The sequence below is a fragment of the Formica exsecta genome, unplaced genomic scaffold, assembly GCF_003651465.1.
Source record: "Formica exsecta isolate Colony F162 unplaced genomic scaffold, ASM365146v1 scaffold550, whole genome shotgun sequence".
Taxonomy (NCBI): Eukaryota; Metazoa; Arthropoda; class Insecta; order Hymenoptera; family Formicidae; genus Formica; species Formica exsecta.
This window is the reverse complement of record NW_021852745.1, coordinates 217,261-229,862: the sequence shown is the minus strand read 5'-3', so window position 1 is coordinate 229,862 and position 12,602 is coordinate 217,261. Positions and strand designations below refer to the sequence as shown.

The window sequence follows — 12,602 nt, the reverse complement described above, 5'->3', positions numbered from 1 at the left end:
GTTAATCTACCCACACGTTGACTATTACTGTGTAGCTTACACTGACATGACGGCCGAGCATAATCTAAAACTCCACAGAACCATAAATCCCTGTATCAGATTTATTTTTAATGTGAAGCCAGACAGGCATATTACGCCCTACTACGAGAGGCTCCGGTGGCTCAAGATTGATTCTCGGAGAACTTACTTCGTAGGATGCTTACTGTTGAGGATACTGCGGACCGGACAGCCTGGCCTTTTGCACTCCAACTTTAACCATAGGGCTTTAACATCAGACCGAGCGATGAGGGCTTCGAATGACACTCTAATTCCGCCACTATGCAGGACTGAGCTGTTCAAATGTTCTTTTAGAGTAACTTCGGTCAGGCTGTGAAATGGTCTCCCTCTGTCCGTAAGAAACGCTAAAACTTTAAATGATTTTAAGCAGGGGCTCTATGCGCATTTACTCATCTGTTAACTAATAAGGTCATTGTTGGAGAAAGGATGTCACCTTAATATCACCGTTGGTAACGCGACTGTTACTAGCGCTAGGGGAACGGCACTGAATCTATAGCGCCCTCTGAGCGCTTGCGTGAGTTGGATGCCCTGAGGATACCGGGAAACAAAGGATACTGCGTTCCTTCTTCTTGCAAGGACTCTCTCGTAGTGAACGCACGCGTGCAATAATAGTACAAATATAGAAAACTATATCCAGGAGGAGAAAGCATTAAGATTGTATCAGCCTTGCCCTCAACATTAAAGATATATATATATATATATACATAAAAGCGAGTCATCATTATCATAAACATTGGTCCTTCGAGCCAGATATATCTCAAAGTCGGCAAGGGCAAGGCAGCCATAACCACAAAGACGTAATATATAGCAACGCAGTATCGAGGTGTCTCCACCTTCCTTCAATCATCCTCTTATTCCCGACGGCAGTATCATTCGTAATGCCAGCCCAAATATTAAGGGCCCTTAAAGGCAAACGGACGACAGTAAAAGCACAGTGCACACGCACGCGAAACGCGATAGATGCGATAAATCCGCAAACGGTAGATATTACGTACGTGAAGCAACGGAAAGAGAAATTTGTTGAATATTGGAATCTATTCAATGTGACTCAAGGGCAAATCGACGAGTTTTTAGCAACTGATATGGATTTGGAAAATGTAGAAGAGCTTAGAACCGAACAAGAAACAGAATACGTAAACTTCGAAGAAAATTATTTTTGTATTGCTGGTAAAATAGAACGCTTATTATCACGCGATTACAAACCGGTCGACGGAAACGAAGCGCGAGCAAGGAGCAATGGCGAGCAAGCACCGATTGCTGAAGGCAGTGTACGCGATATTAGTCAAATTCTTTTACCGAAAATTGTCATACCAAAATTTAACGGAAATTATGAAGACTGGTATCCGTTTTACAATACTTTTGAGTCCATGATACATGCAAATACGAGATTAACAAATAGCCAACGGTTTCACTATTTAATTTCATCTCTCGAGGGCGATGCCGCACACGTTATTGAATCACTAGAAATCACTCCCGATAACTATGTTGAGGCGTTAGATTTATTAAAACAGCGGTATGACGATAAGCGTGTAATAGCGCAAGAGCACATAAAGGCATTATACGATCTACCTACGGTAACAAAGGGCAATCACACAGCGTTACGAAAATTACTTGATGACGTGTTGCGACATTTGCGCTCTTTAAAAAGTTTATGCAGGCCGACTGAGCATTGGGACGATCTTGTCGTTCATTTAGTTGTTACGAAACTGGATTCAAGCCTTGTTAGCGAATGGGAAAATCATATTCCAACGGACGAGATTCCAACTTTAAAGCAAATCACTGACTTTCTTGCTCACAAATGTAAAGCAATGTCAGTCTTAGCAAAAAAGGTATCCAGTGATACATCCGCGCCCAATCCACGCAAGAATAACAAATTCGCTAACGTTCATTTAACCACGTCTATTATTTACTGCGCTCATTGCAAAGGAAGGCATCATATATTTCAATGTTCTAGTTTTTTAAAATTGTCGAGTGCGGATAGAAACAAGGAAGCGAGAATTAAGGGACTATGCCTTAATTGTCTGCGTTCCATCTCTCATCAAGCTAAGGATTGCAAGTCGTTAACATGTCAAACATGCAACAAAAAGCATAATACGCTTCTTCATGTGCAGGAAAGACTCCAAAGGGATACCGAATCCACAAGTCAATCTCATCAATCAAACAACACTAACACAGTAACTTTGAATCATCATATCACTCAAGATAAGTATTATCAGGTCATATTGTCAACTGCAGTCGTCAATGCTATTGACCAGAGCGGCAATTCACATACATGTAGAGTACTGCTAGACTCGGGATCCCAATCTAGTTTTATCACAGAGAAATTAGCAAGCAAATTAAATCTCACACCAAGGCAAATCAATATAGCTATAACAGGAATAAATAATTCACAGACGCATTCTTGTCATGTTGTTAATGTACGCATAAAGTCGCGTCATATGTCATTCTCACAAGAAGTCGAATGTTACATATTAAACGCCATTACTGAAAACTTACCTCGAACTCGCATAAATATCAACGATTTCAAAATTCCAAATAACATAAGATTGGCCGATCCTCATTTTCATAAACCAAACGAAATAGACATGCTCATGGGCGTTGAATTGTTCTGGCAGTTATTATGTGTGGGGCAGATACAGAAACATAAAAATCAGCCCATCTTCCAGAAGACACAACTAGGATGGATCGTCAGCGGTAAGGCTCATGAGAGAGTACACCCGCAAAATCTAAAATATGCAGTCTATCAATTAATCAACAAATTAATCAGACTCTCACCAAATTCTGGGAAATGGAACACATTATCAACGAGACCCCATTTAATCCTGAAGAAGCAACCTGCATGAATCACTTCACAAAGAATACAACAAGAAGTAAGGATGGGCGGTTTATAGTGCAAATGCCTTTCAAAGAGACAAAATTACAACAGCTTGGTGAATCTCGTAGCATAGCATTGAGCAGATTCTTGTCCATGGAACGTAAATTGAAAAAACAACCAACGTTAAGGGAACAATACGTGCAATTCATGACGGAATATTCAAACTTAGGACACATGGTACGCATAACAGAGGAAGAAGCAGTGAAATGTACCCCACGTTATTACATACCGCATCACGCAGTAGTAAAAAGTAATAGCCTAACAACAAGGTTACGCGTAGTATTTGATGGTTCCTGTAAAACTAGCACCGGAATATCATTGAACGACTGTCTTATGGTGGGACCAACTATACAACAAGATCTCTTTTCAATTCTACTGCGATTCCGTACATTTCGATATGCAATTACGGCAGACATCGCTCAAATGTATCGCCAGATACGAATGAACAAAGCTCAAACTGCTCTTCAAACAATATTTTGGCGGAAGGACCCAAGTGAAGAAATAGCCACGTTCGAATTGCAAACTGTAACATATGGAACCGCATGTGCATCTTTTTTGGCAATAATAGAACTGGCAAATCTAAATGCATCAAATTATCCAATAGGATCAACCACAATCATTAACGACTTCTACGTTGACCTATTATCCGGAGCCGACACTGAACTTGAGATAAGGCAACTTCGAGATGAAACTATCAAGATACTAGAACAAGGAGGACTTCAGCTTAGAAAATAGGCATCCAATTTTCCTGACGCATTAAAGGCGAGCCCATTCATTTCATCAACAAAGGTTAAGAAGTATCCACATTAGGAATGCAATGGAATATAGCAAATGATGAATTCCAGTATGATATCAACACATCAAGCGTTCGGAGGGTGACCAAAAGAACTATGTTGTCGGCATTATCTAAAATATTTGATCCCTTACGTCTGTTAGGGCCTATAACGCTCACCGTCAAGGTGTTGATTCAAAGGGTCTGGCAATTAAATCTAGCATGTGACGAAACGGTTCCTATGGACATACACACTACATGGTCACAGTACGAATCTCAATTAAACATGATTCGCAATTTTAGAATACCGAGGTACGTGGCATACAAGGATGCTTCCAAAACACAGCTACATGGTTTTTCGGACGCAAGTGAGAAAGCGTATGGAGCTTGCGTGTACCTTAGAGTTAGTTCTCCTCAAGGTCAAAATTTAATACGACTGCTATGCTTGAAATCTCGCGTCGCCCCATTGAAAACAATTAGCCTACCACGACTAGAATTATGTGGAGCTCTGCTACTAGCACAACTAATGAATAAGGTCTTGCAAGCATTACGTTTTAAATCAGAAGGTGTACGTTATTGGACGGACTCAACCATAGTACTACACTGGATAAAAGCAACGGACAGAAAGTAGAATACATTCGTCTCGAACAGGATAGGTGAAATTCATAAATTATCGCAAACAAACAGTTGGTATCACGTAACGACAGATTTCAATCCAGCAGATCTTATATTTCGAGAATCTCTTCCTGCATCTTTAATTAAATCAGACTTTTGGTGGCTGCGGCCAACATGGCTATATAAAGAACCTCAAGATTGGAATACTAGCATCCCAGTGCTGTCATCAAATGACTTACCAGAACAGAAGCGAAACGTCAAGGCATTGATTATAGAAAAACAGTACAAGCAAAATTTATTTAAACAATTTTCCTCGTTAAACAAGCTAATCAGAATTAACGTCCTTTGTCTGAGATTCATTCGTAACGTTAAAAATAAAGCAGAAAACGAGATTACAGGTCGTATAACCACTCAGGAACTAGTGGAGTCCAACTTACAGCTTGTGAAAATCATCCAGGAAGCAGCATTTAAAGAGGACTTGCAAGCTTTGAAATCAAAAGGACACGTCTCACAAAAAAGTAGTTTATTGAACCTAACTCCATTTATCGACAAGGAAAACGTTATAAGAGTAGGCGGACGTCTTCAAAATGCAGCAATATCACCCGACGCAAGGCACCCGATTTTGTTACCACCAAATCATCCGTTTACGCATTTAGTTATAGCGCAAGAACATCAAAAGCAATTACATGCGGGAGCACAAGCCACTTTAGCAGCGGTTCGTGTCAAATATTGGCCTCTCTCAGCTCGCAACAGTGTCAAAAAATACATTAAGAAATGTATAATCTGTTTCAAAGCAAATCCGCGTACGTCTGAAGCAATTATGAGTGAGTTACCTTCATATAGAGTAACACCATCTAAACCATTTGCGTGTCGATTACGGTGGTCTGTTTCATATAAAATCGGGGCAGCTTCGCAACGCCAAGTTAATAACGGCTTACATAGCTATTTTCGTATGTTTAGCCACAAAAGCTGTACATATAGAATTAGTGAGTAATCTTTCTACCGAAGCATTTCTAAATGCTTTTAAATGTTTCATTGCTCGAGGTAAGGTGTCACACATATATTCCGATAATGGAACAAACTTTCAAGGAGCGTCTAACAAATTGAAGAAACTTTATCAAATGTTGCACAATAAGCATCACCAAGGTCAAGTGGATAGTACGTTAAAGAAAGATAGTACCGAATGGCACTTTATTCCTCCCCATGCACCTCATATTTCGGTGGCATTTGGGAAGCGGCGGTAAAATCGGCTAAAAATCATTTAAAACGTGTTGTCGGCGATGTAGCATTAACCTTTGAAGAAATGTACACTGTGCTCACTCAAATTGAAGCGGTTATGAACTCACGCCCGTTGACACCACTCTCCAATGACCCTAATGAACTTTCCTACTTAACACCTGGACATTTCCTAGTTGGAGACGCTCTTACCTTTATTCCAGAGCATGATATCACGCATTTATCAATCAATAGGCTTTCACGATGGCAACATGTCAATCAAATATATCAACATTTTTGGAAACGCTGGAATCACGAATATTTACAGCAATTACAGGAACGAACCAAGTGGCAACTGTCCAAGGGATTGCAGCCAAATATTGGTGATACGGTCATGATGCAAAAATGAGGCAATACCTCTGAAATGGCTAGTCAGACGTATAGATGACATTTACTCGGGCACAGATGGAGTAGCCCGAGTAATCTCCATTCGGACTACAAGGGGAACATACAAGAGACCAATCACTAAAGCATGCATTTTGCCACTTCAAAGGGATTAATTTGTTTTTGTTTTACTTGTCTATAACTTTTCTTTTTTTTTAAGGGTTAACCCATTCAAAGGGGGGAATATGTTGGAAAAAGGATGTCACCTTAATATCACCGTTGGTAACGCGACTGTTACTAGCGCTAGGGGAACGGCACTGAATCTATAGCGCCCTCTGAGCGCTTGCGTGAGTTGGATGCCCTGAAAGGAAACGAAGGGTTCCTTCTTTTTGCAAGGACTCTCTCGTAGCAAACGCACGTGTGCAATAATAGTACAAATATATAATAGAAAACTATATCCAGAAGGAGGAAGCATTAAGATTGTATCAGCCTTGCCCTCAACATTAAAGATATATATAGACATAAAAGCGAGTCATCATTATCATAAACAGTCATGATTCTCGTTGTCCTTGACACTCTGGCATACCATTTTCATTTTTCATTTTCCATTTCATTTCATTACATTTTTCATTACATTTTCCATTTTCCATTTCTTATTTTTCGTTTTTCATTTTATACTTCTCACGCTTCACTTTCCATCATAGATGCATAGTAAACACAGCACTGGGTTGTATGTGTGCATGCGTATGTTTATATCTGGGCATTCATACACACACAAACGCTCATACAGAACATCACATGCACAGCGACACAATTCAACTTAACATTACACTTTACACATTCTCATACACATCTACACTTCACACACACACTTACTTGTACTTACACTACATGTATATAGCCTGTATTTTATTTTATTGTACACTACTTTTCCATGTATTGTTTTTGCGCTTGAGGGGATTCGCCCCAGAGCGCTCAATAAATGAAGCTTTCCCTCTCTCTCTCTCTCTCTCCCACTTCCTTTCCATCTCCCCTCTACCTCCCTTCCTCCTTCCCTCTCGCTCTCCCTCTCGCTCTCCTCTCCCTCTCTCTGCCTCTGCCACTGCCTCTCCCTCTGCCTTTGCCTCTCCTTCTCCCTCTGCCTCTGCGTCTCCCTCTGCCACTCTCTCCACCTCCTCCTCTCCCTCCCCCTCCCCTACCCTCACTCCCGCTCCCCTCCCGTTTCCCTCTACCCCTCCCCACATACTCTCCACCCCTTTCCCTCCCCACAACAACCCTCCCCCTCTTCTCTCCCTGCACCTCTCCCTGCCCCTCTCCCTGCCCCTCTCCCACCCCTCTTCCCTCTCTCTCTCTCTCGATGGTCTAATGATACAGAGTTGGCGACAGATGCTCGCGCTGCAGCCGTTTAAGTTTTACAAGTGTTTAAAAGGGCGCGATGCGCTTCTATTCTTGTCCGGCTGTTCGCCGAGAGGCAGATTTCCGGATGTTATGGCGGATGTTATAACGTAAGAAGACAGTTACAAATTTAAGAGAAAAAATCACAATTATATGTACTTTAAACACAATACACAAGTGTCTAAAGGACACAAATAGCATTTTACCAAAAGTCTATGGATTATTAAAAATTAATAAAATGATTAAATAAAATACTAATTGTTAATAATATATTAATTAAATGTAATATGCAGGATGATTCAAAACAACCTGATGTCCTTGAAATGTCATATTCTTGAACAAATTCTGAAACGATTTTTCCTTTTACAAAATTTTGTCCAAAGCTTACTTTATGAGTTATAATTGAAAATAGTTAGCTAGTTACGAGTCCGGCAGACGATGCAACGCGTTACGAGACTTACTTCACAATTTCACAATAAATATCATTGAAAACATTACTGTTTTGGTAAAAATGACGTTTAGGGGATGCAGCCCCGATGACCTTGACCTTGACTTATGTTGTCAAGGTCACCCTCCAAAGATAGAGGGAAATTAAATTAGAAATAGGTTTGGGTTAGGTTATTTCTTCCGGAAGTGGAGCCCCCCCCGTAGGGAGAGCGGAACTCACTGTTTTATGCATACACTTTTTAATGAGAAGTGAAATTCCACATGGGTTTACAACTTTTCACGCAAAGCGAGATTCAACTCATGTACAACCCATGTAGAATCTCACTTTGCTTTAAAAAGTGTATGCATGGATACAGTAGATTCAGCTCCCCCCCCCCTACGGGGGGGCTCCACTATCAAAGAACTAGACACATTGGTTTGCGTTGAACCTCGCTTCGCGTGGAAAGTTGTAAATCTATGTGGAACCTCACTTCGCATTAAAAAGTATGCATAAAACAGTGGGTTTCGCCCCTCTACGGGGGGGCTCCACTTCCGGAAGAAATAACCTAACCTAAACCTATTTCTAATTTAATTTCTCTCTATCTTTAAAATATAAGCTTGGTAATTCATGCCGAAATATATACTATATACAGTCTTATGTCGCAAGTATCGGTCGGTCACTATCTTCAATTGTTAATAACTTTGTAATAAACGACGAGCACCCCACGGGAAGGCTGCACTTCCGGAAAATATAACTTAACCCAAACAGTTTTAAAAGTAAAGTTGGATTACTTTTTATTGTCAGACTACGTACAAACCTTGATTTTTACAAATCTTTTGTTAATAATTTTTTAATAAACAACGTGCGACGGCTAAAACCTTCTGAAGGTCACTCAGGAGGGTGACCTTGACAACATATGTCAAGGTTAAAGTCATCGGGGTTGCATCCCCTAAACGTCACTTTTACCCTACCAAGTCATTTTTGGTAGATTTTTTAGCGCTGATTACGAATCCGGCTGTAAAAATGACGTATCACGTCAAGTTTTTGAGAAAATCTCAGTCAAAGTTGCTAAAATAGGCCTTTTTTGTTACTTTGGCATGAGTTATATCTTTCGATGGAGACGTACTACAGATGGCAGCGACAGCTCAAAATAAAGCTTAAGACTTATACTTTATGATAAAAATGCCAGAAGTCCCAGGCAGGAAAGGTTTTCCTTTAAAAAGTGGTTAAAACATAAGAAATATTTATCGCAATGTCCCCCAGTCATACGTCCCTAATTGTCCGTTACTAAAATTTTTTTAAATTATTCTAATTATGAAAGTCATTATGTATACGTTTGCCTGGTCACTCATCACGAATTACATGTTGAAATTTTAAAATTAAAAATAGAGGATTCAAAATGGCGGAACAATTTTTTAAAAAATCATACAAATCATGAATATGTGTAAGTTTTTGTGATCGCTATCACTTAAGAATAAAATTATAGTTTTTACTCTTATTACTAAAAAAATTTTAGTAATATATACCAAAATATACCTGTGCCATTAGTTCTGAATCCTAGAACTAATTTATCGTATAATAAATTCTCAAAAACCACTCTCTTGGGATGAAGTCTGATATCTCATAAACAGTGAGCCTTAAAAATACGTAACCTGTGCCGTTTGTTGAGACTTCTGGGGAGAACTTATTTACCGTTAAATAACAATTTTCAAAAACTCTCTATCCCTTTGTGTTTATTTTAAAAACAGTGCGCCACAAAAATACGGAACTTATGTTCTTAGTTGAAGCTCTTAGCTGGACTAATTTACTGCTAAGTTGAAATTTTCAAAAATCATTCTTTGAAGATATACGCTAATATCTCAAGAACAATACGAGACACAATTTGATGAAGTTGAAAAAATGGTTTTCAAATGATTTGAGCTTATAGTTTCTTAGACTTTCTAAGAATCTTAACTAACGGAGCAGGTTTATTATTTTTACGGCGCATTGTTTTTGAGATTAGATTTCACTCCCAAGAAGTTATTTTTGAAAAATTTCGATCTATACTTTCTTAGTCTTTAGGAACCGCAACTAACAGTACAAGTTCCATATGTTTATGGCGCATCATTTTTGAAGTATTAACGTTCATCTCCGAGGTGCTTTTTGAACAATTTCACTTTAAGTTAAATTAATTTCTTAGAAATCTCAACAAATAACACAAGTCCCGTATTTTTGATGCATACCATTTTCCAGATATTAAATTTTATCCCCAAGGCAAAGTGGTGGTTGTTAAAAATTTTTATTATATTTTAAATAAGTTCTCCTAGGAACTTAAACACACGGCACAGATCCTCATATTTTTGCGATACGTTTTCGAGATATCAGATTTCACTCTCAAGGCTTGGTTTCTATTAACGGTAAATAAATGCCTCTAGGAATTTTAACAAACAATACAAGTTTTGTATTTTTGTGGCGCAATGTCTTCGAAATTAGATTTCACCCTTAAAAAGTGATTTCTGAAAAATTTTATCTCATAGTTTCTTAGTCTCTCTAAGAATTTCTACTATTTGAACAGATTCCATATTTTTATGGAGCATCGTTTTTTAAATATTAGCGTCCACTCCTAATGGATGGTGTTCGAAAAATTTTACCTTATGATCTCTTAATCTCTGTAAAACCTTCAACTAAAACACAGATGTCATATTTTTACAGTGCTGTCGCACATTCTCGTTATCCAGAAATAGTTCACCTCCAAGTGGCGGTTATTAAAAAATTCCTGCTAGAATCATTACTCTTAATTAAACTGTACAATAGCGAAAATTATCTGTTGAGTGAAAAGGATCTACAAAAATACATGAAATCCGCCTAAAAAAGACATTAAAAATATAAAAAAGCGCCAAATATATATAAAACTCTACAAAATATAAAATCTTTACAAAAAATAATATTTCTCCATTCAAAAAAATATTACAAAAATTTAACAAAAATTTACAAAAATAGCATTAAAAAGAATACATATAAATTAATAATATATAAAAATATTGAAATCATAAGCATTAAAAAGTATTGAAATCATAATAAAAGTAACCAAGTATATTGTAGATCAAGTAAAATAAATTACCTTGCATAAAAAGTGGATGTATAAATTATATACATATAATATGCCGAAAAGAGAAAACGCGATTTTTGAGAGTGACTCAAACATATTACCTCATGATATTGTTTTGTAAACCCATTGGTGCCTCGGTAGTCATCTTGACACTGTCTTGTAAAATGCTAACAGGGAACTGATCCGATGGATAACTGGTCAACCACAGACGAAAGCTTGATACAGTATTTGTATGATCAAGACTCTCGCAGATTTTCTCTAAGTTGGGCATCCATGAAGCCGCTAAATGACAATTTTGCAAACAGATCCAGAAACCTTCTGTTTGAGCTCGCTCAATCATTCTTTGCGCTATAGGTCCTTGATCTTGACCCAATGAAATTGACTCGAAACGCTCAAGATAATTCATACTCTCTACAAATTTTATTAATGCGCCCATAGGGTCGGATCCAGCGGACAGAATAAATATAAGAGGTATCAGGCAACTTGAATCGGCGTATGCTTTCGAAATATCAAAGGAAGGAGGTATCACAAAGGACAGACCCATTCCATTTTCCACGAACCGTTGCACCTAACAAATTAAGTTAAGTTGTTAAGTTAGATTTGCACAGTGTTAATAACTTTAGCGATTTAATGAAAATTTTTAACCACTGTATTTTTCTGAAGGAAAAGTCTCGAAATGCGGATTTAAGCCAAATTAAAAATATTATTTAAATACTGCAAAGCTTTATAAAATGTTCAAGCAAAGCAGTAAAAATTAGATAAGATTAAAATATTGTAAATTAAAACTAAACTAAACTAAAACTTTTGTTTGATTGAATAGTTTTGATTACGCAGTGGAATTATTAGTCACTGGTAACCAGATATCTATACTAAACTAGATTGCTAACTGGGCCTTCGGATTTGCGTCGCATGAGGTTTCCGGTGGTATGAGAGAAAATGGTGGCGGTCCTGTGTGTGTAAAGCGTGTCATTTGGGTGAGTCTCACTTACAGCGTCGGTGTGTGTCGGTCAAAAACTAGTCAAAATAGTTAAATGCAGTGCTTGTATGGATAATATTATTTAGAAAGTAAAAAAAAATAAATTTGCAACATATACAATACTAGCCGATTTAAAAAATAATAGAGGATTATTATATGTCACATAATGTTCTTTCTCTCATACACCGGAAACTCTATCGGATGCAAGCCATGCTATTGTAATCGTGACAAGTTAGCAATCTAGTTTAGTAGACATATGTGCTGGTGACATCGAAAGTCTCGAGATTCGAAAGACTGAATAATATGATTAGAGAACGAAAATAAGGTGTGCTTTCCGAACTTTCGTATAACGGTAGAGAGGTCGAGATGATTACTGGCTTCGATAGACATAGAGTACATAGATTTCAAAATCGCCATAGTTAGAAATTTAGAGAGTAGAGACATCTTTTAATATGTATGTACGTAAGTAAAAACGTGCATGTAAGTGTATACGACAGACCGGCCTTTGCCGTGAGAGGCACAGCTGCCAGATCGTGAGATGTGGGAGCCCCCATCACTTACTACGGCACTTACTAACACAGACCGTTACGTCATATCGTGTATGTGTAGCTTAAGTTCGTGCATGGGCGTAAGTACTGAGCGATCACGAAAACGCTCGCCGGTCGCATATGTTTCGCGGTCGTATTTTTCTATTTGCTTGCAATATATGCATTTCCGCAATATAACAGAATAAATGGAAATAATAGAATAAATATAATTAGAATAGAAATTTATATTATATTGTTATATTATATTATA

General features: G+C 38.1%; 2 protein-coding genes across 2 annotated transcripts; both read left to right on the top strand.

Moving 5' to 3' along the window:
* Nucleotides 1–935: 935 nt before the first annotated feature.
* Nucleotides 936–2,900, top strand: LOC115241992. Its single transcript, XM_029817990.1, has one exon. The coding sequence runs from the start codon at nucleotides 936–938 to the stop codon at nucleotides 2,898–2,900; it is 1,965 nt and encodes a 654-aa protein (XP_029673850.1).
* A 53-nt stretch (nucleotides 2,901–2,953) lies between these two features.
* LOC115241991 lies at nucleotides 2,954–3,667 on the top strand. Its single transcript, XM_029817989.1, has one exon. The coding sequence runs from the start codon at nucleotides 2,954–2,956 to the stop codon at nucleotides 3,665–3,667; it is 714 nt and encodes a 237-aa protein (XP_029673849.1).
* Nucleotides 3,668–12,602: the final 8,935 nt, after the last annotated feature.

What these genes read in the sequence shown, in the direction of transcription:
- LOC115241992 (XM_029817990.1), top strand. Translation starts at nt 936, where the DNA reads ATGCCAGCCCAAATATTAAGGGCCCTTAAAGGCAAACGGACGACAGTA.
- LOC115241991 (XM_029817989.1), top strand. Translation starts at nt 2,954, where the DNA reads ATGCCTTTCAAAGAGACAAAATTACAACAGCTTGGTGAATCTCGTAGC.